Source organism: Aplidium turbinatum, chromosome 2 (genome assembly GCF_918807975.1).
Source record: "Aplidium turbinatum chromosome 2, kaAplTurb1.1, whole genome shotgun sequence".
NCBI classification, from domain to species: Eukaryota; Metazoa; Chordata; class Ascidiacea; order Aplousobranchia; family Polyclinidae; genus Aplidium; species Aplidium turbinatum.
Window position 1 is genome coordinate 9060137 of NC_137473.1, and position 27149 is coordinate 9087285.

General features: G+C 36.1%; 1 protein-coding gene across 1 annotated transcript; it reads right to left on the minus strand.

Moving 5' to 3' along the window:
• Positions 1 to 26470, minus strand: LOC145765467 (furin-like). The gene is made up of 15 exons (XM_082577292.1): positions 26087 to 26470; positions 25370 to 25474; positions 17961 to 18068; positions 14772 to 14900; positions 14105 to 14270; positions 11809 to 11981; positions 9816 to 10028; positions 9253 to 9353; positions 7387 to 7490; positions 6582 to 6748; positions 5677 to 5822; positions 4721 to 4890; positions 3520 to 3708; positions 2784 to 2831; positions 1 to 353 (listed from the first exon to the last, which is right to left on the minus strand). The coding sequence occupies exons 1-15, from the start codon at positions 26342 to 26344 to the stop codon at positions 211 to 213; spliced, it is 2220 nt and encodes a 739-aa protein (XP_082433418.1). The 5' UTR covers positions 26345 to 26470; the 3' UTR covers positions 1 to 210.
• Positions 26471 to 27149: the final 679 nt, after the last annotated feature.

Genomic DNA, 27149 nt, shown 5'->3' on the forward strand with positions numbered 1-27149 from the left:
TTAAAAAATGCAAAAAGTAGCCATAAAATAGAACCAGCACAGTGACATAACCGAAGCCACGAGTAAATAACGTTAAAAACAGCAGCAAGGTATATTTAATACCAACCATTGCACCATACAATAGATTGCGATTGATGTACAATGAAAACGGCAACATGGACGACAATTTGGCATCGAGAACAAATTTCATTCGACGGGGAATTGAGAAGGTCAGCACGGCAGAACGAAGTTGTCCAAGTCGATAGATTCCATCCATAGCAGAAGAAAAAGGAAAAACAAACAGATTACTTGAAGGGTATTGGACTGCGTTGCTTTTGAGCCACCACTGTCATCGTCGATGATATTTGAACGTCCTACAGTAAAAATTTCACCATTTCAAAACCAATTCTTCATCTACAAGACGTGGAATTGACATAAAATGACGAAATATTTATTGCTCTGAAACCTGGTTTGGCCGCATTCAGTGATTAGTGCAGAATCGCAATTAAATTACACCAGATTATCTAAATTTTAAAATAAAATGATATAATTTTAATTGACCAGGAAAAAGTGTATTAGAACATGCCGCTTCACAAAAAAAGGCTCAAGAAAAAAAGTTGACCTTAAGTTGCCTAAACACCAAAACAAATGAAATTAATATAAGTTTTAAGAACCTGCAAGCACAGCAGCACCAAAAGCACCGCAGCACCAAAAGCACCGAAGCACCAAAAGCACAGCAATCCGTAAAAGAAATAATTTGACTTTGTTTTATAAAGGTTCGTTAAATCTACGTAATCGTGTATTTTAACGTCGCTGTTTAAATGTGAAGTGATAATCTCAAATAGTTTGAATAAAGTGCGTAGTGGTTAACACCACCCCCTCTTTCTAAGCTTCAAACTTAAGTTCGGTTCCTACGTTGTTCAGGGAAATCCTTTTTTCCAAAAAAAAATACATATGTAGGCAAAATGGAAAGAAGCTAGCCACCTTACTGCAATAAGTCTTTCGCCCAGTGGATTTTTGTGCTGGTAGAAGAGTATTTAATGTATCAGATATAAAGAATGATTGTTGAGAAAAGCTGAGTGAGTGTCCACTTCTGAATCGGTATACATGGGTTCGATATCCTGTCCGGTCATACCAAAGACTTTTAAAGTGGAACTGAGTATAATTCTTGCTTTGAACTAAGCAAACGAATGGATTCAGGATAATAATGTACTTCGTTCCCAGGCAGCAAATCTGGCGTCTGCAGACGTTGAATCAATGTAAAAATGACGGATTTGCTGTCTGGGTTGTGCCTCTATATGGCTACACTAACACTGTCTGCTTTGTAAAGCGTTGAGAGCAACGCAAACAGATCTACATCAAAACATATTGTTACTGTATATTACCATAAAGTTATGCAATCCAGACGGAAAAAGTTGCGTTTTCACATGACTTCAACATTGTCTGACATTGTTTGACGTATGCCAAAGATGTTGAATCAATGTAAAAATGACGAATTTTGTTGTCTGGGCACAGCAAATATGATTCTTTTGAAAAGTCATCAACGAAAGTTAAGTCAAGAACTAAGTTTGATAGGTTTGCGGACAACTAACTCCATGCAAGTGAAAGTGCGTGTTAGTGAACAGGCTCATGCAAGAATCGTGCTGCTATTGAAATAGGTGCGTGCAAATTTAATAAGGATGAAAACTGTGAGGTGCCTATTAGCTTTGAGAGTATCAGGCATACGATGCCACTTATGCCCGAACAGGCATTGAAAAAAATTGCAGAATTGTTATCGTTTTCATTAGGTTTATAAATAACGCAAGTTTATCACCGAAACAAATCAAAAGAGCTTTTTGTTGATTCTGAGGAAACGGAAAAAGCTTCTGGCTATGACTTTCAAAATCACCACCCAAAGTGAAATCACTCATTAGCAAATCCTGCTGTCATGCAAAACGATGTGGAAATGGCTTAACCAGTTTCTATGCGACCCTTGCTTTCGATGACGCAATGATGACATCATTTCGCTATCCGATGACGTGTGGTGGCACAACAACAACAGCATTACCAAAATTTCTTCAAAACATGAAAGTTTTGGCCAAGTATAACTAGAAGATATGGTATTGTTAAATCTTAGTATTAAATATCTTAGTATTTTTTGAATCATTAAAACGTTAGTTAAACAGCAGCCTATGATTACATTCTTGGAGCTTATTAAACTGTAAACCAAATGTATGTTGTGGTTAAAAGTTATGGCTTCACATTAGAAATCCAGCATATGGCCTACTGTAGAAATATCGCTATCCAGGAGTTTCATTATTGGAGAAGAACTATCATTAAACGGGATACAATTACGTACACAGCGATATAAATTTATGAAGTTCCACTGCAGTAAAAGTCAATGAAACACTGTAGGAGCACATAAAGCTTTACAAAGACAGTCATCGGAACTGATGTAAAATGTTATATATTATAAAACAATGCGAAGATTTAAGAAATCTGTGTATCACTTCACAGTATCTCTGACATCAATAAAGAATGCTGTTTAATAAACTTTACAGGCTTATAAAGTTTATGGCAGTTTAAAATAAAAAAAAATTTTCGTGGTTTTATGATATCTGAGGTTAGTGGCCATACATTATACAAGGAAGCGCTATGCAAACGACATGTATCGATGGATGCAATGACAAACAAAGATTGCGACAGTTTAACTTTTTAAGCATTAAAAACCCATAACTTGCACATTGCTTGACCATTTTTTTTACATGTTAAAGATGCAGAAAGTAGAATGTTGTGCTCTCACAACTAAATATAAAATTGCTTACCCAAGCAGCTTTTAGCGTCAGCAGGTCTTTGACAGTTTGGATCAGCACCTGCAAGAAGCATTAAGATTTGAATATTACATTCGAAGCTAGCAAAAAGGTCTGAAATGCAAGAGAGTTTATGAAATGGGACAGAATTATCAACGTTTTACGACAGGAGAGCAACCAGAGTAAGATGATCCAAGAAGGTCAGAAGGGTCAAAGAAGAGGGTCTGGAAATAAATCCTAGATGGTTTGAGATACGGGAAAGGAATATTCAAAAACTATGAAGAAAGATTTCAGAAATGGGATCGGAAAAATTGAGAAGCGGAACAAGAGAATCCGAAGAGATGAGGAAGATTAACGCAGCAGAGGAAGAGGAACCAAAAATTGATGCTGGAAAATGCAAAAAGCAAAAGGAAGAATGTCCAAGGAGTAGTATAATCCAAGCATCTTCACAGAAGAGATTAGAAGTGTTTGTTAAGAGTAACTGTGCGGTTGTTCTTTTTAATGTTCTCCAACAGTTGCAGAAAATAAGACTCTTCGAAGCAAATCTCGAGATTGCTAAATTTGTCATATTTCTCAATCTACCTTTTGGTGCTATTTTAATTATCACGTGACATTACAGGCAGAATTTCGGTGTTTTTAGAAAACAATATAAATTTTTCAAGTAAAAATCAAATAAGATTATCCAGTGTCAGGTAATTGATTCAACAACAACCTCAAACGTAGCTTGTATAAACTAAAATTAAAGTCATACTTTTTATCGCTGTTGTCTTCTTGGTCGTAGATTTGAATGGCGGTTTGTTCGTGATGGGTTTAAGTGGTTTTGGAGTTTGCAGTTTAGGTGGCCCTTTAGTTTTCGTCGTTTGCTTTGTTAAGCTGGCCTTCTCCGGCCAGTCTGTGTGTTTCGTCCCGTACAATACGAGGTTGTAGAGGGACAAAGTGCCTGCAGTGTACAAAATAAATTAAGCAGTGATCTTTAGTGAAATTCAGTGATGCGGCATGAAATCCTAAGTATTAAAGCGTAGAATATTCAAAAGCAACTTCAATGTGCATCTACATGTCTTAGATACAAATACATGTACAAAATTTTAACTTTTGTCTTCTGGGTGAAACAGAAGCGGAAAGGACGTGTTGCGTCTTATGGCTTCTATCGATACTTATACCGCCACTCATCATCATTATGTTTTTTCGGATAGGTTAAATTTGATAGGTCTACCAGGAATTGGCGTCTTCCTGCGGCTGCGAGTATAGTCTTAAGTAGCAGACTACATTATCAAAGACTACAGCATCCCCCTTCTAACAAATGGAACCGGCCTGCGCTGAAACTATACACGTTCTCCTGTCGCGCAACTGTGCAGTCAAAGAAAACAAAGTCAATTATTGGGGTGGTAAAAAGATAGAATCTTCAACTCAAAGGAAGACGATCGGATTTTATTGAGAGCAGCGAAGGTGACCAAGTACATCATTGTGGCGAGTAGTTTGTTTTCCAGCATGAAGCATGGAAGGCGAATTTATACCGAGAAAGAACAGATGTTTTTTCCGGTTGGGACTAAAATTTATACGCTATGCCAACACAAAAGGAATGATTCGACTTATACACAGATATGTATTGTATGATAAATACATGAATGTATTTTTCCTAAAACAGACGTAAAACTTAATATCTGATCGAACACTGTGATTAAGAAAAATCATGCATTAGTAAAAGTTTCTTTATCTCAAAAAAACAAATAAAAAGCAAAGGAAAACATAAATTACTTATCAAACCACCGAGTTTGTTTTAAAATTAGAATCCGTAATTTGACGCTCGATTAAAATTTTAGAAAATCCACTAAGCTTTTCAATCCACAATATTACTTTTAAAATTAGAATCCAGCGATTTGAAGTTCGATTAACACTCCAGAAAATCCACGAAACTGAAACCTTCTCACCGGTGTTTCAAGACTGCTACGTACTTTTCACAGGCTCCATACCAGGTCTATATATGCCATGATACCCACCAGACACAGATCTTTGATTCAAATCACGTATCTCTAGAGACCATCTTCCTCGTGGGTCTTCATCCCAAAAGTGAGTCGACATGAAAGCCCACTTTGTGAATCCCTGGGAAGTAAGATCTTGTCTCCTGGAGGAAGTAAAATAAAAGGTGAAGATGAAAATACAGCAAAAAAAATAATGAAAAAAAGAATACTATAGAATTCGGCTAAAAGCGACACTTTTTCGAAGGACTCTTCAGGTGTTTGTACTGGCGAATCCTACTATAAAATCCATGATGCAAAAAATGACGAATGTAAAACTGCTCGCAAAGAAAGCATAGGTGCTATAATATTCAACGTCATTGGTATGAATATAGCGTACGTTGTTTTAATGCGAAGTTTTATGAAAGAGGTGACCAATGGGTGCATTCTGTCAATACAAGAGTCACGTTTTCGTGCCTGGTTTTTGACTATTTTTGTTTTAATTAAAGTATTTTAATTAAACCACTAATTACACCAATACATTAATACCCCGTAATATCATTTATATTAACATTATGTTATCGATATAAATAAACAAATCTGTTATGATTAACTTGTGGTTATTGCACGATTATCTTGGGGCATATTTACTTTTTTTTATCGCACTTAGGCTCATGCAGTTGAAGAATATGATGAAGTGGACGCAAAGGCAAGCAACAATCTTCGCATCAACCTCTAACGGTATCATAGGATTACATGAGCCAACAATGTATCATGCAACGATTAGTAAATCGGCAGATTATGCTGCTTCATCTTCAAACTACATTTTTCTTTGTACACTAAATCGCAATACTTTTATTTGTGACTATTCAAAGATGGCAGGTCATACGTTACTATAGACGTAATCTATGATGCCATTATTTTTAAGCTCTAAATAGATTGGAAGCTATAACCTCTGGCCAAGCAGTTCGGATTTGGTACCAGCAGGGGAGGTCAAGTGAATGACCAAGTCTCCTCTTCGCTCGTTGCGTATAGTCAGCTCCGCTTGGACATGCTCCAACCTCTCCACCATGCCCTCATTATTATCGCAGGACGCGACCTGGAAGAGGAGGAATGCATCATTTGATATGCATGTCGTCATTCATGGCTCTTGAAATTTCTTATTCTTCTAAGGATTATACAAACTTAAAATCGCCGTCGTCTTTGTGTGCTTTTACAACCCTTGTTGGTGTTTATCCAGATATCCAGGTGTTTATCCGCTGTTTGTTCAATAGCACTGGAGTGCTACTGAACAAAAGCGGACCTTTGGTTTGTTCCCGTAACACCACCAAGGTATAAAAGTAAAGAAGTGAAAGTGAACGGAATTATGGGTTGTACATTTGTGCAAGTCTAACGGTTATCAACTTATAAAATTTAACATTATTTCTTTTTCCTCACAAAACCAACGGTAAACGTTTTAGCATATGAGGTCGATATACAAAATAACTTACAGTAGCTATTTAGTTTGACGTACGTTTATTGTTCAAGTAGGTCCAACTCCACTGTACATGTAATCATTTTACCATCATACCATTTGAAATAAACCATGACACAAATAATCTCCAGTTTCTCATTTAAAGAACAGGCAGTTTCAAATAAAAAAGGGCAGATAAAAATAATTTCGAACAGACTTACAATATTTTAATAAATGGTATAAGTATTTCATTATCAAATAAGACCACCATGTGCAAATGAGAGCAATTCATGCCATCTTCCATATTCTATGCGTGAAGGCAGATTTATTTGAAGTTGATTTTTGTTATGTGTGAAGTCAATCGCCTTACAAACCATACCCCTTGATTTAGTCATTTGTTCTTACTTGGACAGGGACAACAATAGGAGATGTTGAAGAAAGGACCCTTGGGGTCTGTCCATCCGATATAACCGACTTTGTGCACCGACGTTGTGATGGAACAGTAGTCCAGTTGCGAGCGTTCGTCACCATGCCGTAGGCATCCATCAATCCGTAACCAAAAGCGTGGCTGACTAAAAGAGAAAAAATGAAAAAAATAGTTCTCTTTTTTTTAAAGAAAAAGGCAAAAAAGAAAAAACGATAAAAAAGAGATGAAATTTTAATAACAGGTCATTGGAGACATGTGTTGACACATGATGTTGTATAGGCTCGTTTGCCTTTGACAATTTAATCTCTTCATAAAATTTAACTTCCTGCTCTATTTAGGGTCTAAGTTATAAGGCTACCTTAGGAAATCACATTTTCATTTAGATGGATCACAATTGACAGCGTCTTGAATACTTTCAAATTTATAATATATTGCATGGTACAAAATTATTTTAATTGGTTTCTTGTAAAATCAACAAAAATTCTTCAGTACTATATGATTTGTATTATTACATCAGTATGGCAGTATAACGTGCACCTATCTATGACGTATGAACCAGAAAAAATAATCATAATCATATTAATAAATCATACAAAAATGTGTCAACTTGCATACAAAACTCACTATCATATAAAATGATCAAAAACTAAAAAGATTAACTCATTTCTACAGCCATGCTTCTTAGATCACGTAAGCAATATAAAAATGAAAAATCAAGTTCATTATTTACATTTTTTATTCAACAGAAACATAACAAAACCGTAGTGAGGTCTTGAAATTCACCTTTTCTGCCCGCCCCGTTTGTAATCCAGTCTCCAGCATCCAAACCATCTGATTTGGCAGTTTGTACAACCAAGTGCTGCATGTCTCGCCATGTCAAGTTGGGACTGTGATGAGTTATGTGGAGAAGTTACTTATTGAAGAATTACATGCAAAATTCGTTTAACGCTATACTACGACACTTCATCGAACTACAGTTAATAACAGAGCTGTGGAGTCTATACGATTCCGACTTGTCGGTTTACAACTGACCGACTCGAATCAGTGTTGCCAGATTTTTTTTTAATTTTTTTCCTTTTTTAAAATTTACTTTTACGTTAAATTGAAATGGCGACTTTTGTAAAAACTAACAAGAACAAACACTTCTATTTCCTGGCGAATTTAAAGAGCTCAATATGGAAAAAAAATAATACTTTGAAAGAAGACTGCTAACAAAATTTTACTGTTTATCGTTTTGTATGAAACCGGAGTGAGCTTTTTTTTAACGACTCCGACTCAGGATCTTTTTTTTTGATCAGGATTTTTTTAACGACTCCAAATCCTTCCGACCCTACACTACAGTCCTAATTTATGACATAAAAATGTTAAATGACGATTGTTATCACAGCCCTTACAGCAGCCAGTTTGCAAATTGTAGAACAAAGATGATTTGTCGCACTACAGTTTATTGCATAGACTGTAACAGCAAAAGAAACTAAGAGCACTGTTGCCAGATGGGAAAATTATTCCATAATTTGAAGGTTGTTGAGGAAACGAAATTGCAATTGGGAAAAATTTGGAAGCTTTTTTCTCAGCAAAAAAAAGTAAAACAGATAAAGGTCGAAAGCACATTTTGGTGCAGTTAAAGTTAGAAAAATTCTGCAGAATTTGAAGGGGTACTAAAGGTCACTGGTGAGTATCTGGCAATAATGCTACATGTTTTTCAAAGAAATTCCATTCGCAGACCCCTTATGATTAAATTAATCATTATCCGTTCACGGCATAACAGCGCTTTAAGTTAAAAAGACAGATCCAATAAGGACGTGACCTTAAATAAAGACTTTACTACGTGAACGGTCGTCTTGGGACACGACTTTGAAGCCCATGATAGACTGTTGTAGTGGTATAATACTGATTTTCCGAATGTTTTTTTTTTACAACAAATCACTTCCATGTCAGTAGAATGGCTTTGATGAAAACCTCTTGAGGATATTTCACCAAAGGTATTCAAAACTTTTAATATACATTGATCTATTGCGGCGTTGAGTAAATGCGAGTATTCCAATCGACTCAAGCAATGACAAACATCAAGAGTTTAAGATTCATGATCAAACTTAAGCATAGAATTTTTAAGATTTGTTACGAGCGGTGGAGAGCCTCCAACTTTAGTATCTTCCTAGATGTCTCGATGAATGCCAAAAAAAATGTTGTAAAATGACATGTAACAATAACAAATTAGCATTGTATCGGTTGTAAATTTACAAGAAAATTTTCAGACAATGAGGGTACGAAAAATAATGGCTTTAATTATATCTAGATAGACTTTGTTAGGATTTTAAAACATTTTAAGCTGTGAAACAGATTTCACACTAGCCACGACTCCTGTTGGTCCTGTTCGAAAAGCTCTGGCATAAACTTTGAACTGTCCTTATCCAAAAGCGGCTTAAGCTGTCAAGTAACTCAATGCGTTAAAACCAATGAGAGAAGCATGTCAACTCAGTCAGCATTCAGTCTTTTTGATATTGAATTAACGTCTGCAGACGATAATTCAATGTAACACATAATCGGCTTTCTGGCTGAAAAAACGCGTATAAGTGCATCAGCTGGAATTCCAGGCTATTTTTTCCGTTCCAATAAAGTACACTGTAAAAACATACATGCATCACTTACTTCGCTTCCAGGGCCAACGCGCATATGGCAGCAGCCAGTGGTGCAGACGCTGATGTTCCAGTGTGCTTGACCGTGCATCCATGACGCAGATCGGTAGTCACCTGTGACATCATAATCATTTCCTTTGTGGTAACGAACAAGCAAAAAAGGAAAGCTGAATTTGCAACAGACACTCCCTTAATTTTTGTTAAATACTATTTACAAAAGAAGTAACCTAGCCAACGAAATGTAATCGATTTCACATGAGACATGCTTTTCACTCATGTAATTTGCTTGCTATTGTCAAAATATTTCATAACATGTCGTCCTTTTATTCGTTTGCCTTGTACCTTCTCAGCTAACAGTAAATTTTCCAATGAGTTGCTTCTTGCAATGAGTCCGAAGCATCGTAGTTTTCTCAGGTTGATGTTATGTTGTTGTTGATGTTGTATAAGTAAAGAAGTATGTTGCGTACGATAAGTTGTTAAGATGGCAATCATCCCAAACAGCAACAAGCACTTTCAAATTAAATAACATGATGCGCCCTACTGATGCAAATTAAGCTGAACACTTTTAAAACTTACAATTTGCTTGTCCATTTGGGAACCACTGCTGTAAGTCGCGGCGAGAGTAGAGGAACACGACTCAGAATACCATGGTCTGGTACCTCGTTGGGTCGTGCTGCTGATCGAGAGGGTGTAGATGCTGTCAGTGTACCCGTCACAATTGCAATTGTCCTGCCTGCGGCCCCCGTTGCCAGATGCCCACACGAATATTGAACCCTTACCGTTGCGACCCTGAACAATTGAACGGGATTTGTTGAATTGGTATTGGCAAAGTTTAAAATGTATGAGAAGGTTTGAAACGAAAGTCATAAACTGCTTAATTCCGGTAAAACATATTAGCTAGGGCACTGTTAAACAGGAATTTTTCCTTTTTCCAAAGTCTGCAGAGTGCAGATGTGAAATCAAACTCTTCCTTTTTTGTTTTGCTACTTCAAGATCCATAGTTTGTTTATTTTATGAAACGTTTGTTTATTTTATGCATTAAAATGAAAAACAATTGAATCGCAATTTGTCAAAGATCTTCCAATGCCCACCTCTCACAAACGCTTTATTTTCATATTCTTGCGCCGGGTCTACTAAGGTTGATTGCTGTTGTTTCAAATTTTACTGCTTGCGTTTGTATAAATTGTTCACGGAAAGTGAAAGCTCAAATGCATTTTGTTCATTACGTGACATGAGAAACGTGATACTTGTCATGATCTGGTACTTGGTGTCATTGTTTAAAAATTCATGGAAAAGTGGGTCTATCAAGCCTATAACCCTCAGATGTCAAGTTGAACTACCTTCGAATGAGGTGTGCTGTGAAACTTACACCCACACATGGAAGATCACTGTCAATAACTTTGACAGATCGTCATATGTTTTTCCACTTGACACGTTGTTTTAATTACAGTGTTTGAAAGTATAAAAGTAACAAACAACAGTTTCTTTTGCTTGGTTAGCGATACAAAAGTTGGAGAACTTGAACCAATGTTTTTCAAGTTTGGAAATTACCAGAAATCAATAATTCATTGAAAAAGGAGCATTCATTATGCAAACCTTAGATAATAACCTAGTGACGAGAGCTTCAATTAAACCTGTAATCTTACAAGTAACAGCTGCTTCTGCTAGATTAAAGTGATCGAAATAGAAAATTTCCATAATTACATGCGCATTGCGAAAAAACAAGTTGTTGAGCGTGAATGCGAATTAGTAATACGACCCGAGCTATCAAAAATATAACGTTAATTGAACACTATAATTTCAAACTTAGCCTGCGTGTCTTGGATGAACAAACTTACAGACTGGCTGCCTGATATCGGCTTTGAAATTTAACCTGGACCACTCACAGTGGCTCAAAAGTGGTAAAATCAGAGCCCCTTCTCGCAACGAGCAAAGAGTGTTCAAACATACAAAAACATAAAATAAATTATAAAAATCTGGGATGACAAGTAAAACCATGAGTGGAATCGGAATGAAAACAGAAAGTTTTGAAAATTGAATGAAATTTTGAATGAAAACAGAAAGTAATGTCTTGAAAGTAAAACGCTGGCAATATCAATACTTTGTTTTTTTACACATTTTTTGTAACTTTTTTTCTCCTAAACCGCAATAATTGCACTTCAGTAATGTGTCAGATCATACAACACTGAATTTTAGCAGCTAATGCAAGAAAAAAAGTGTTTCTAATGTTTACAGCAACTTCAAAGTCGAAACAATTTAGCAATATTTAGCAATTTGCTAAGTTATTGATATCTAATAAAAGTAATTTGCGTTCTTCTGGTGACTATTTACTAGGTTACCTCCTGATGTTAAAGATGATAACTAGCTTTTGTATTTCCGACGTTTCGTCAGTCAGCACGACTGACTTTATCAAGGTGGCTAAAACAGGTTAACACAACCTGTTCAGCAACGATGGCACAACACAAAAACGTACTGATAAAAACGTACTGTTTTACTTTTATTGATATCTTTTAAAAATTAGCAAATGCAAGAAAACCAACCACAGCAGTTCAGTGCACATGAAACGTACCTCAGTAATCCCTTTATGAAACGCCTTCCGTGCCATTTTAGCTGGGCCGTCCACTGTCCTACCGTCGTCATCAGGGCCCCAAGATGCGCTGTAAATGTCTACATGCTCTGGATGGAATCCAATGGATGCTGCTTCTACAGCATCCGTAACTTGTCCATCCAACATCCGAACTCCTATGTTGTTGGAGGAAAAAGTTATTTGGAGGAGAAAGTGTTGTTGGAGGATGTGGTGTTATAAACCCCACCACACAATGAAATAGCCTCAGAGTCAAAATATTTATTATACACGATTATTGGCGTAGCTGCTACTGGCTGCTCTCTAGTAGCCTTCCAGTGTAGTCCGGGAACATCGTGAATCTGGGGTGGTAAAAGGATAGACTCTCGGCCCCAGAGGCTCACACGACGACATCGGCGTAGCGTGTAACCTCGTAGTCCATTTTGTAAAAACTACAGAGTACAAGCTACCGATATTGCAAATTATGAAGAATGCGGTCTACAGATATTACCAATTAACTGGTTTAATTAACCAGTATAACTGCATGTTAAACGTACAAAAAGCTTGATTGCTCAATTCCAGGGGTGTTTTTCGTATGCAGGCCTGCAGGGTCCAGCCTAATGCAGGGTGGCCAAAATTGAGATTACATGAAAGCAAATTTTAATTAAGTGAATGGGAGAGCAAAGACATCGACCGTCGTGTCCACTTCAAGGCATGCCATTAAGGTAAGTGACGAAGGGCACCATGAGATGGAAATGACGCGGCCAATACAGTCGTTTGTCACTTTGCTTTGTCCAAAAGCGACTCTCAAACCTCAATGTTTGAAAACAGTTCAATAATATTCCCCAGGTAACAAAATATATCTCTCCCATTGATTTAACGTCAAATTACAAACATAAAAGTGAAAAATATCAATTTCATCACGTAGTTTTATGTTTAAAAGTTACATGTATAAATGTTATAATAAATTATTATGTTATTTATTATATTTAAGTATAAATTATTATGTATAAATGTTACACAATTGATTACCAATTGATGGGCTTTTTGGCTCTAAATTTCATTTAATGCGAGGCATGCTGTTTAAATAATATACAGCGCTAACATAACACCTAATAACTACATGGTTTAGTCAACGAATGTTTATACGTATCGGCGAGGTTATATATCAGCTCTGATTATCGAGATCATAAGGACAAGTTAAGATCATCTTGTTATGAGCCTAATTATAACTCAAATATTTATGAACATTATGGAAGTGTTTCAAAATTCAACGATTAAAGTCTTGCTTTAATTACAAAACAAACTCCATTGGTATCACTGAACGACTATTAGAGAAGACGACGTTGTACAAAGTCTTCATTTAAGGCAGAATCAAACCGGTTTTAATATGCAAGTTCTGTAATCCTTGTTACACCAATGATTCTGATCATGGGTAAAAAAACGTAACTTGTTAAACAGGCAAGAAAGCAAAATCGATCGCTTTTATATTGATTTAACGTCTGCAGACGTAAAGTCGACGGATTTTCGGACTGGATGGGCGTTTGTGTCAGTAATATCGTGGCTTTTTATGTTATTCCTCCGTGACAGTTTTGAAACAGCTAAAATAGGCTGATGTTGTGATGTAGCAGATTAATGAGTGTTACACTGCAACATCACAAGATAAACAAAATGAAAATAACATCTAGTTCCAAAAGATAAAACAAAAACCAAAACTGGAATCCGTTAAAACGGTATACGCATATGTACTGCATTTTATTATGGTTTTCGCTTGATGAAATCAATCCAAACACGTTAAGGTTTAAGAAGAACAACGTAAAAAAACGTTGTTCTGTGGAATAAGATGACGCAAACGCCCCAGGGAATTAGAAACGCCTTTTCAACGTTTTTCTTGGAACAGAATGATGTGATTGTGAACAACGCTGGTACCACAACAATGACTTCAAAAAAATGAACAGGCTTTGTGAACGCAACAAAGTCCGCATTCAAATTGACTCGCGCCGAAACGTACGAGCGTAAGTGCATACCCAGTGCATTGACCTATTCAACGTCTGCAGACGTTGAATCAATGTAGAAAACGACTGATTTGCTGTCTGGATACACCGTAATACATTTACTAACAAGTCATGGACCTTCTGAATTAGCAACCTTTGTAAAAAAAATTCTGTTGGCTAAATGTTTAGACAATAACTTTATTGTAACCTAACCACCCAAAGTAGCCCAGCCAGATAATTCAGTCTGCAGACCTTGAATCTAAGTAAAAAAAAAAAGAGTAAGTTAGCTGGCTAGAGCGGCTACAAACCTCCAATTTTACTGTTATAAGCAATTCCTATAGCGCAGATGTTGTTATTAGCCACAGCTGCGACCTCTCCTGCGCAGCGGGTGCCGTGCCTGTTTTCGTTGCTTGGGTTCAGACGAGGTGATGGGTCGTTGTCATGGCCGTTTATGTCCCCGGAAGCAAGGGGGTCCTGTGAAAGAATTAATTGCTAAAAAAAAATATGGAATCACTTGTTCCGAGTGATGATTTTTCAGTGCAAGTGTTTTTTTTCAAATTAACAGCAGCTTGAAATACAAACAGCATTGTAAGACCGGATCTCTATGTAATATAAAAAATATTTTAAATGAGAACAAAAACAGACTCGGCATGTAGCGAGGCCTGTAACTGCAAAATGGCATATCGCAGCAGTTCATCTGTTAACACAACTTGCCAATGTCAAGCAAAAAGAAACAACAGCCACCAGGGCTCTCACCACTTGGCAATGCAGCCGACTGAAAACTTAGACATTGAACCATTGTAAACAAGATTTGCTGGTTAGATTTAAAATAAAATCTCTTTTCCTTCAAAGCCAACGATGCATCATGACTTCGAAATAAAAAAGGATAAGAAAAGAGCTTTCATGTGAAAAAAAGGCCAAAATAAAAAAATCACATATAATAATCAAAATAAATCGCAGCTACTTAAAACTTACGTAATTTTGAAGTAAATCTGGATGTGTGCGTTCGATTCCGTCATCAAGAATCGTAACCGATATATTCTTCCCGGTGTAGCCGGCCTGCCAAGCCTTTTGGACGTTCATGCTTGGTGTAGTTTTTGGAAGCTAAGCGGTTAAATAAGTTGACATTGCACAATACCACGTCTATCTGACGTTCGTGGAACAAAATACAAAGCGCTTAAGATAGTGATAAAAAATCTGCAGTTCCAGTGGTAAAAAAGATGGGTCCATCATCAACTCAGATAGAAAATCAGACGTTTTATTATCAGACTGTTTAGCAAATCAACGCCTGCAGATGTTGAAACAATGTAAAAAACGACTGATTTGCTGTCCGGGGAACAAATTTGAACACTAGAAATGCGGAACTAAACAACTCAACCACAGCTGAAATTTTCACTTCGTTAACATCTCGCAAATGAAAAAACAATGAAAATGAGAAAACTTCCGTTGCCAACTGATGAATAGAAAACGCATGTATCGAAACTTTATTGTATTCTATTTTGTAAGCGATTTCAGTGCACAGCTAACCCCAGACAGCAAACCAGTCGTTTTTCTACATTGATTCAATATCTGCAGACGTTGAATCAACGTAAAAAACGACTGATTTGTTGTCTGAGACGTTTGCTTCCCGGAAATTGACGGTGTACATATGAAATACAGCTGATAGATGGTAAAGCTGGTTGTATGGTGGTCAAAATGCGGTAGGGACCAAACTAAAGATAAAAGTTAAGCTGCCAACTCTTAGAGAGCAAACCAGTCATTTTTTACATTGATTCATCGTCTGCAGGCACTGAACCCAGTTTTTTTTGGTCATTGGCAACATTTTTAGCAGAATGTCGTAAAAAATTGAAGTGAACTTGGTCAAAGTGTCAAGAAAAAAATGTATACGTGCCGATTTTAATAATTATTATACCAAAGAAACACTTTTTTTGTCAATCGAAAATACAAGATGTAAACAGTGTTCAAACGTTGATTTAATGTCTTACGCTTACTGCGTGGGATAGGCTACATGCAAATACAAAACTAGCGCAAAAAGAAAATCTTTTCGATTTCATCACAAAAAATGCCCGAATTAGAGATGTACCGATACCAATATTTTGGCCGATACCGATATCACTTTTTTAGGCCGATACCGATATTTTGGCCGATACTTTAATGTTACAAAAAGAAGCAATTTTGGTATTTGCAAGTAATTATATCAAATGTTAAGTTTTACCTAATTTACATGTTTATTTACATTTACTGTTTTATGCAAATAAGGTAAAACTTAAAGCACAAGATCAAAAGTAAAACCCACAAGATCTTGTGCTAAAACACAAGCCGTCGCACCACCGCGACTGACACAGTGACAAATTAGTCTAAAACCAAAAAATCCCCTAAATTCAAAATTAGTTGTGTTCAAGTTTGGCGCTTACAATAAATAAATTCCAAAATACGCCACAAAACCAACCAAATTTGGAAATTTATAGAGCAGCAAGGGGAACTTCAAATGGGCAACATTAGGTGCCAAAGGGGGCATTATTACGTCATTATGAGTGACAATGAACGGATTTGGAAGTCCTTGGCACTTGAAGATTCAAGAATCCAATCCCAACTCAATGTTGTGTCGTAATAGTAGGTTTTAGTAATGAAAGGCCACCGTGATTGAGAACTGGGGTATAAGGAAAGAAACATGATATCATAATTGGGGTTTCTGAAAAATTAATACAGGGTTTGCGTAAACTCTCCAAATAGGCAATCATAATTGATAATAAGATGTAAAATGTAAACCAAGTCATTTGTGTAGTCGTACAAAAACTATTCGACAAGTAATATGCAACCTAAGGGCGGTAGGCACTTTAACATACTGATATCCCATTGAACCACGAACCATTTACCAATCAGAAGCTACGCTGTTCATGACGTCATCAAGGTTGCGTTTCTCGGAACAAAGAAAAAATGCAACTTCCCACCACTGCTATTGCTCTTGTTTGTTGTGTAATTACCAAAAAAAGTTTAAAGTAATAATCAACTCTCTGGCTGAATGCTGAAATGGCCACAATTGGACGGACAACCAAACATCTGATGGTTCGGGTTCGTTCAATTGGATATCAGTATGTCCAAGGTTCTACCCCTAAGGGCGCTTGTCGTTTGGTTGAGAAGCTTTTGCCAGGCCAAGACTACTAAGGTAGCAAAAATGTATAACTTTGCATCGTTTTTACGTTGCTAAACGTTTAAAAAAAACATGTAACTTGGTTGTTTTTAGTAAGCTGGTTCTATCAGTTTGTGATTTAATTTCCACCTTTCGTTGTAATAAACTCATCAAGCTTAAACAATGTCAGAGTAGGCTAAGTAGGCTGCGCAACAAACTCCCACACCCACAGCCACACTTATCACCACTTGCTGCTGACAAGTCAAAGAACATCTATGTCTTTTGATGTTGCCTATTTGCGTTGCATTTTTGTGTTTTTTTTTATAGTGATACTTGCTCTTCGCTATTTCTGTTACGTTTAGATGATGTCACGTTATTATGCCGATTTGAGATATAATAATTTAATTCATGACGTTGTATGGATGAAAAACTTTTACAAGTTTTATACTCTGCTGAGAGTAAAAAAGAAACACAAATGATAAATATGGAGAAATTGAGTCTCCTTACACAACTTAAGAATCGAACAACGCAAAACCGCTGAAACAAAATGTTTTGTTTAAGTGAAAGAATCACTCTAAGCAACCAATGTTAAAACTTGCGCGCAAGAAGTCATGGGAGTGTGACGTAGCAAAAATTTGAACAGGTTGTTATTTTTCTACATCAATGTGACGTTAGTTACTACTTTAAAAAAATTATATCTTTGCTCCTGTAGAAAATCCGCAGCAAACGCCTTTTTTTACGTGTTTAGTATCGGCCACAGTATCGGCCAAATTTTGCCGATACCGATACTCAAAAAATGGCCGATATCACCGATACCGATATATCGGTACATCTCTAGTCCGAATTAAATTAAAAATGACCGAATTTTTTAAAAATCATTTCGGACAAATGACCGAAGTCTCAGCGAAAAAAAAACGGCGCTAAACCGATGCAAAAAGGTTGATTTGCAGGCTAAAGCATTACGCAAATAAATGCCAAATCAACCTGTAAAGCTTGACCAGGATCCCCACTATCACTACACAGTGCACACTCACCAGGTACCACATCTCACTCCAGCGTATGTCATTCGGTGAGTTCGTAGGGTCATAGGTCAAATCTCTTTTCACTCTCCTTTTTACGATTTGTTGCTCCGCCCACTTTACCTGTCAATCAAATTTCGCAAAGCTGATGTGCAGTAATGAAATAACTTGGTGAGACAAGTTAAGTACAATTTGAAGACGAAAGCGGAACAATGAACAACAACATGGAGGCTGACGGTGCTGATAAATTCCGCGAAACAATGCTTTGTAAAGGGCCGAGAATAACGCATGCCTGGGATGGACACAGCGCTATATAAAACACACAACACTAGTATTTACACAAGTGTTGACACAAACTGAAGTACGAGCGAGTGGTGAAGTCATCTGATGGTTAACAGTTCGATTCCCGTCCACAGCGTATTACTGCACTATGGCAAAACAAAACCATATCATGCTTCAAAGTGGACATATAAATTGGATTCGTTTCACCTGCTTTTCCAATTCACTGTCAAGATCAATTAACTCGATAACTATTGAAGTATTTTTTCTGCTTTTCATCTGCTGTGTTGCTTGTCTTATGTTGGCAGTGAGTTATGTGTAAATGTATATTAGATCGGGCTGAAACATAACGATTTTTCACAAGACATAAAAGTCAAGGCGGGAGAAACAGTGAAAATTTAACAGCTATGTTTTATGCTTGATTTGACATCAAATATTAATATTTATCATTCTCTCACATTAAGAGCATCGCTTGCAGAATTAAAACAATTTTACCATTGAATTTTGACACCATTGACAGATATCGGCAAAGCGTCATGAAAAAAGGAAAAAAAATCACTAATTCAGGCAGAGCTAAGAATTGTTACAACTAACATTTTATGTTTCCAAGTTTTATATATATACAGTATGACAAAGTGCCTAACTAAATTCAGTCAAAGCATCTGTTGCAAAACCATGTTTTATGCAATGAGCGCAAATAGACAAACAGAATATATTTTAACGCTTTTTGAGATGCTATAAGTCATATAATCGAATGATTCTTCGAAATAAAACTGATTATTGACCTAAATTTACGTGATTGAATATCGAAACAACGTTGGAACGCATGGATTGTTCTTACAAACTAACAGGTGACGTAACATCCTGAACTAAATGGCACCGCCGCGTCTGCAACAGGGTAAAAATATGATGCAGATCGCCATGTTCCTTCGATCTGAATAAATATCAGCAAAAATTACATATCAAAACCAGCTCAAATCGGCACACCTACACAAGAGAGTGCAAGCAATTCTCTTGTGATCAGATCGTTTATCATTTTATCTCCGGCATGGATGTACACAATTGTCCATCACCAAGAATGTACCGTACATAAAGTTTACAACTTACATAAAGCTTAAATACAGTAAAGCTCAAAGAACATTTCCAGAAAATCAGTGTTCTCCTAATGTAATCTAATAAACCAATGCAAAAAAGGAACCAATTATTTTTTGCTGACTGGAATAGGTTTGCTTTTTAAATTTCCATACAGAGAGATTTTACTAACTTCGTGTGCCGTGATTATGTATTTTGATTGACAAATTAAGGGGCTGTTTTGCAAGAAATACTATCAACAGACTAAGGAAGGTCACTCAAAATACCTATTAATATTTGATAAAATTTTTAACAAAATGCACTTATATACTGTCATACTGCCTATGAGTATTCATACTGCCTATGAGTGCTCTTTAAATACCGCTTTTCGCTTTGAAACGTAACACGTTAACCTTTTCTAGAAAACGATCTGAACCTGATACAGGTAAGACACATCACGGACAAAGCGAGTCCTACGACCAACCTTTCAAAAAATCACTGACACTGCACTCACAAACGCATCACTCAACTACGCCAGTAAGGTGATGTAGTGTGTAGACTTTTAGTTTATCCAATAAAAATGAATACTTCATCAACGTTGCTAAGTGGCGAGGATATCTAGCATAATGTATTGAAGCTAAAATTTAAATGAGGTTGTTTAGAATCAGGTGTTTAGTTCTATAATAACATGCTCCTCTGGTGCAAACTAAGCTAAAGTGTTTCTCTAAAGTGTTTTCAATTACAAATTGTTTCAGGTGATAATTCGCATTTCTTCCGACGTTACCTCGACTGGAAAGAGCAAATAAACTTTCGAAAAAGGAAACGGGAATTCTGAAGGGAGCAAGTCTTTTAGGCGCTGGTCTAATAGGCGCGCACACTGTGGCGTCTGGATATTTAGGTGCGAAGCACTGTGGCGCCCGTTCATTTAGGTGCTATTCCTAGTAAAGTCTGTAGATTGTATCAGCTTGGCAGCTTGCCAGAAAATTATATCATCGCTTCAGTGAGTGAAGCTGCTAAAACCGGCAATGCTTTTCACACAAAATGTTACATTGAACAGAAAAATATATTGTTGTTTTATTGATTTATTATTGTTTTATTTGTTGTTAGTCCAGGTTTGCGTTGGTGAAAGCTTTATCAATAAATTATTGAAGCTTCCGAACATTATTGAGTTCATTTTTAGTTAACTCTTTCGCGACCACGGACGTATACACACGTCTTGGGATTTTTGCCATGATGACCAAGGAAGTATCCCTACGTCCAAGGTTAAAAGGTAGCCTATTTCAAGCAAAAAAATAATGTAAATGATGGCAGATCCATAGTCTTTGCCTGTCCTTTTTTGGCTAATTAAAAAAAATATTTTGGCGGTGCAATTATGGCGGTGCAGTTTTGGCTTTGCAGTTTTGGCAGTTATGGGTTTGCAGTTTATGGCGGTGCAGTTTTGGCGGTGCAGTTAAATTATAATGAAGTACACTTTTCTGCCAATTTTTAATTTTTTTAGAAATTAGAAAAAATACCGTTTGGAGTTGCTAGTTGTACATAGAATGTTTTAAATTTTGTTGCAAAGCTTTGCATCTTCGGATAGCTGAAGATGTGTGCTTTCATTTGATGTCAAGATTGTGCGTCTACGTCGATCACATGACATGTTTTTACCGCGTAAATACAACAGTTTTGTGTGAAAAATGTCTGGTAATTTAGATTAAATATAAATTACTTCTGTTCGGGATGGATTGGCCATGTGACGAGAACGCGTAAGACGCTCTACTACTGTTTACATGAATACATTTCTACAGGGCATATAGGCTACACCTTGGCTACAAGTTGCAAGCATAATGGTGAGACTTCGCTCGTTATTAAACCTAGTCCGGGTTTTGACGGAAAACTAAGTTACTCTTCACTCAAGCCTACCGCCCGCTTGAGTACAGCCTACGGTACATTTTTTACTGATGTTTAGTTATTATTTGACTTAACTAAAAGTGAACTCAATCTCATACATTTTCGGAAACTTGAATAATTTATTGATAAAGCTTTCGCCGGCGCAAACCTGGACTAACTACAAATAAATGCTGAACACGCGCATTAAAAAAAACAACATATTTTTCTGTTCAATATAACATTTTATGTGAAAATCATTGCCGGTTTAAGCAGCTTCGCTTACGGAAGCCATAACATATTTTTCTGTTCAATATAACATTTTGTGTGAAAAGCATTTCCGGTTCAAGCAGCTTCACCCATATATTTTTCTGTGTAATATAACATTTTGCGTGAAAAAGCATTGCCAGTTTAGGCAACTTCACTCACTGAAGCCATGACCAACAACGCACACGCATTAACAAAACAATATATTTTCCTGTTCAATATAATATTTTGTGTGAAAAGCATTGCCCTACGCCCCTACCTGCCAAGCTGATACAATCTACAGACTTTACTAGGAATAGCACCTAAATGAACGGGCGCCACAGTGCTCCGCACCTAAATATCCAGACGCCACAGTGTGCGCGCCTATTAGACCAGCGCCTAACTGTCAGCGCCTAAAAGACGTGGACCCATTCTGAAGCAAACAATACCCTTGTGCTAAAAAACCGCAAGGTTCGTTAGTGATTCTTGCCTATATATAAGTTTGCATGTATTTGACTTCTAACATTGAAAGGCAAATAAACAGTCTCTTTGCCAATCTTGGTTTATCACATTTGGAATGTAACTCAAATGTCAGTTTGCTGAGTAGAACAAACCTTTTGAAATGAAAAAAAAATCGTTTTAAAAAAGAAACGTTTTGCAATGGAAGTTTTTGATATAAGAAGAAATTTCAAACGAAACGTTTTCAAAGTTGAGAAATGTTGAAAAAACTGAAATGAATTTTTTTAGTGGATCATGAAGGAAACGAAACTGTAACAGGAAATATGATGATTAACAAATTGCTTTTGAAACTTGACAGATGAATTGACAAACAATATGTTTCTAATCTCGCTCTTGGTAAACAACAAAAATTGGATAGGAAGAAGTTCCAGACAGCAAATCAACATTTTTACGTTGTCTGCATACGTTGGATCAATGTAAAAAACCGTTAATTTGCTATCTCGGGTTGCTTGGTAGAAATGCTTCGCTCAGAAATAATGAAATTGAAGCAAAGAAATCAATAAAACTATTTGCTCTCATAAACGTCCGAAACACAAACTTAACATCAAGCTCCATTGCTGAACGCCAAACGAAACAATTTTAATCTCTTAAACAAATATTAATCTTCCAATCTCTCATTTACCTTAGCCTGGGTTCATGAAAGGTTAAGGAGCTTGGGTTCAATAAAGGTTAAGGTTAAGGTAAAGGAGGTCTTCTAAAAATATTATGGTGATTACCTCTGGGACACAAACTTAAAATTCTTCCATCTTTTTAACACCCAAAAAACAATTGTTTTATTAATTAAACCGTAAATTTACAATGAATACTCCTGTGCTTTGTGAGCTTGCAGCTTTCAAGTGCATGTTGGATTGTTGGCAAAGAAGAACAAGCATATTACTGGTACAAATACACTAAAAGATATGGCATCCTTAGTAGATAACATGAATATCCAATGAAGCATTTAAAAACAAGCTGACAAAGTTTTCCCCTGCTTCGTTGAGAAATTCGAAAACCGAGATCTCCATCGTGGTTCAACAAGAGTAGCCACACAACGACTTATTATTACCTCATAAAACAGGTGATTACGACGCATACCTTGTGGGCGCTTGCAGGCTTTCTCTGTAATCAGTTTAACTAATTAACAGATCGTAGAGTAGGGAAATTCGGTTGCAAACCAAAGCGACCAAACACCAGTTTGTGAGCACGCTTTTAGTCAAGCATGACTAGTTTGAATGTGTTTTCTCTACAGAACATTACATGCGGTCAAGAAGTAATAATATTGTATAAACTTAGAAGCAATGTATTATTAATGTCTCTGACATTTTTATGTTAAACTAAAAACTCTTAGTTTCCTAACATTGATAGGCACAGTTTGTTTCACGCTCAACTAGCCATGGTTTTAAACCACATTTTCTTGTTGTTTTCTCCGGAAAGTCTACTGTTTCATTACTGAACGGTGAAGAGCTCCGGAGCAAGAAATTGCACAAAGCTCTATTTACTATATGTGAAGCGTATTATTAATTTTGTATTGTGGTAGTCAAACATTAGAAAAGAACAAATTAGGAAAGTAAAGAAAATTCTCTCTCTTTTGTAACATATTATACTGCTATTACAATATAAAAAAAAATAAAAGTCTGTGCCTAATAGGGTACCGTAAGTAACAACACTTACAACAGAAAGCGTTTTTACGGTGAAAATCACAGGAATATAATGACGTCACTTACATAACACATGCTGTCAAAGATGGCAATTGACATCCTTTATTCTAGTTTTATTTGTTACATTAAAATTAATGACAACATCCAGCGATAAGAATCAAAACATCAAATGGTTTCCTAGATGACATTTCCCCAAACAATGATGGCTATCATCAAAGGGCAATTTGCATGAAAATATTAAGGAAAAACAATAGGAAATCAGATATGTATAATGTCAATGACTCACATCTCACCTACATGCTTCGGAATGGCCCGTTTCGGTGAGTCCGATTCGGTGAGTCTGATTCGGTGAGTCTGATTCGGTCAGTCCGATCCCATAACGTGGGATTTTTTCAATTTTTTTTTTTAAATTATCGGGTACCGTAGCCTAATTATCATTGCCGTTTTAGGGTTAGGAACTCACCGAATCGGACTCACCGAATAGTAGCAGACTCACATGCTTACATACTGTACATTAGGGTGGGTCGATTTTCACACAAAATAGTCGGATTGTCGCATAAATCGGTATTTAGGTGAGGCTTTATATTTTGCACTAAATAAAAATATATTTTGCACTATGTTGGTGCATCGTCAGTTCTGATAAGGGCTATTACAATATAAAATTATCTTACCCCTATTACCCCTTATCAGAACTGACGATGCACCAACATAGTGCAAAATATATTTTCTGTTACATCTACTGACTACTGATCCCTGTTACCTTAGCAATAGAGGTTTTAGCTTTCTAGATATGGAACAGGGGTCGTTTCAAAACAAGACTAGGTCAGAAAGCGAGGCAGACTCCGACTCAGCAGCAGCCAAGAGCAGTTAGCTATATCAAACAGGCTATAGAGTATAGATACTAATTTCTTAAAAACTTTTTCACAATTCACTGTGCTTGGCTTTTTACTGAGCAGTGAGCACTGAGTACTTTTTTGTAGTGTCAACTTTAAAAACATTACATATAATGGTTAAAATAATAGGTCTAGTAATATTTGTTCAAAAATAGCTCTGTATCTATTGTGTTGCTCTATAGCGCATAACAAGACAGACAGTTTTATCAATACATCTCTGAATTATATTGACACATGCGAACTTTAACACCAGTAAATATTAACACAGCGCAGTAACAAATATTTCTCATCACAACCATTCTGCAATTACGACTGCAATTTATACACAAACATTTAAACAACTGCAGACAGTGGCACAGCCACACCATTTTGACCTTAAGGCCTCACCAATGCGGTAGGGATGAACATTGAACAATTGAACATAACTATCCCACTCAACCAAATCCGTCATTTTTACATTGATTCAACCTCTACAGACATTAAATCAATGCAAAAATAACGTATTTTGCTGTCTGGATGACAACACCAGGCAGCACATCTTTAAGGTACATCTTTAACTTTGAACCTTGCAGCAAAGCTCACAATAGTGACAAATATTCTATTTAAACAATGAGCAATTAAACACTGCACAAAATGAAAAGCAACAATGTCAACGTTAATGAAATGTTCTAAATGTTATAAATCTGATACAATACCTAGCCATTAAAGAAAAAAATAGATAAAACAGAAACAATGTAAGTTATTCCTCTTTCAAAAGGGTTGTGATAGAGTACTTGACAGCATCTTAGCTTATTTCAACAAGAGACACAAACACTCTAATCTCTAAAATTATGTGATCTATAATTAGCAGCAGTAGATTTCAACCTGTCTTAAAACAAGTTTTTATGTTGTATCATACTGTTGTACATACCTCAGAATGACTTAAAAGGTTTTCATGATGTTCATCATTACAACGAATTGATCTTTTACTTATTGTTGGAATAGAAATTTCATAAAAGTCTTCATTGGTAAAAATCTGCAAAACAAAATTAGTTGTCAATAGAAAGTAAATTAAATTTACCTTCTAAAACAAATTTATACCATGATTGGCTGACCGTGTTATTTGGCTATGAAGCCAATGCAGCTGAGCTTGTTTTGTTAATGCAAGCCACATTATAAAAGTAAAATAACCAAAATTTATTGTCAATGTTTCAAGTAGCTTATTCAACAATCTATTTTCAAAATAATCTGAAGTCAGAAATTAAAAATATGTTAGAATAGACAAATAGATAAAAAAAACTTAATTGAATTGATTTAAAAGTTGAAATTGAACAGAAACACTAATTGTTGTATTGTAGAGTTGATCTTCAAGTGTAACAGGTACAATACTGGTAGCTTAGTTCAATAGATCACTGATTGCAGTTTAAGACAGAGGTTAACAGTTTTGCCTGGCAAGGCAAGAATCTATTTTATCATACACACAAAACTTAATATGCAATTGGCAAAAATAAACTCCTTAGATTGGTGCTGGTTTTTCAACACTTAGCAACATGCATAGCCTAGCCGAAAGCTTACTGTTCAAAAATGCAACTACATATATATTAAAGTTTAAACAAAAAATGTTTGCAAAATATTCAAGTAAACTTACTCTTCGATGATATAAATATTTATGATTAAGTGCTAATTGGCGAGCCACGCTTTCACCTCCTGGGATCTCAACTACCCATGTGTTGGAATAATGTCCTAGAGAGTTCGTTTCTTGCATTTGAACAAAGTTAAACATCCATGCTATTAAAACCAATAACTTCAGACAAACATTACATGTTCTTGCGTTTGTTGAAAAAAATAATGCGTTGGCACTTTTACACTTCCACAATGACGACTTGTCCATGAAAAATATCTTCATGATGCAAACATCAAATGGTAGGTCAGGGTTGACTAATTTCAAATTCAGAAATTAGTTGCATTGGTGAAATGACATCAAAATAACAACAGTAGATAACAACTACATGAGTATCACAACACAACACAAAAAACTTTGCTGAAAAAAAAACATAAAAAATCGTAAGTACTGTACTTGGATATAATTCATTATTATTATTATAATAAATTGATTTGTGAAACTGCCAGGATAAAACTTCAAGTGAGGCTTTCTTAAGTTTTAAGATGAAGACTCTCACAATCAACAGTCCACACATAAAGCCTCACTGGACAAGTAGATATTCTAGTGACCCTTTGTTGTTCCAAATTGACAATTAACCATAATAATTTAGTAAAACAGTAATTATGATTTCACTTAGCTGTACTGAAGTAGCATTGTTACATTACAAGTAGCCTACTTAGCATAGTTGTATCAGACTGTTTGTGTTCAAATTCAGTTGTCTGCTAAAAGAAAAAAATGCAAACATTGTCATTGTTTCTTGTTTATGATTATAATAATTTTTTTATTATATTTCACCGTAGTCAATTAATTGCTCTAATTGGCTATTTGCTTGGCATTGAGCACTTTTTGTAGTTTTTAATAGTACCGACGTTTATTGTTTTACTCAACTGATATAGGTGTAGACTAACCTAGTAGCGCTTGGAGTGATGAAAATTAAATACATTCAATTTGTAGAATTTAGTATCAGTAACTTTTTCCCTCTATAATTTAGTACGGTATCAGCCGACCTGGAATCGATCTCAGATCTACCAGCACTAGAGCCAAAGGC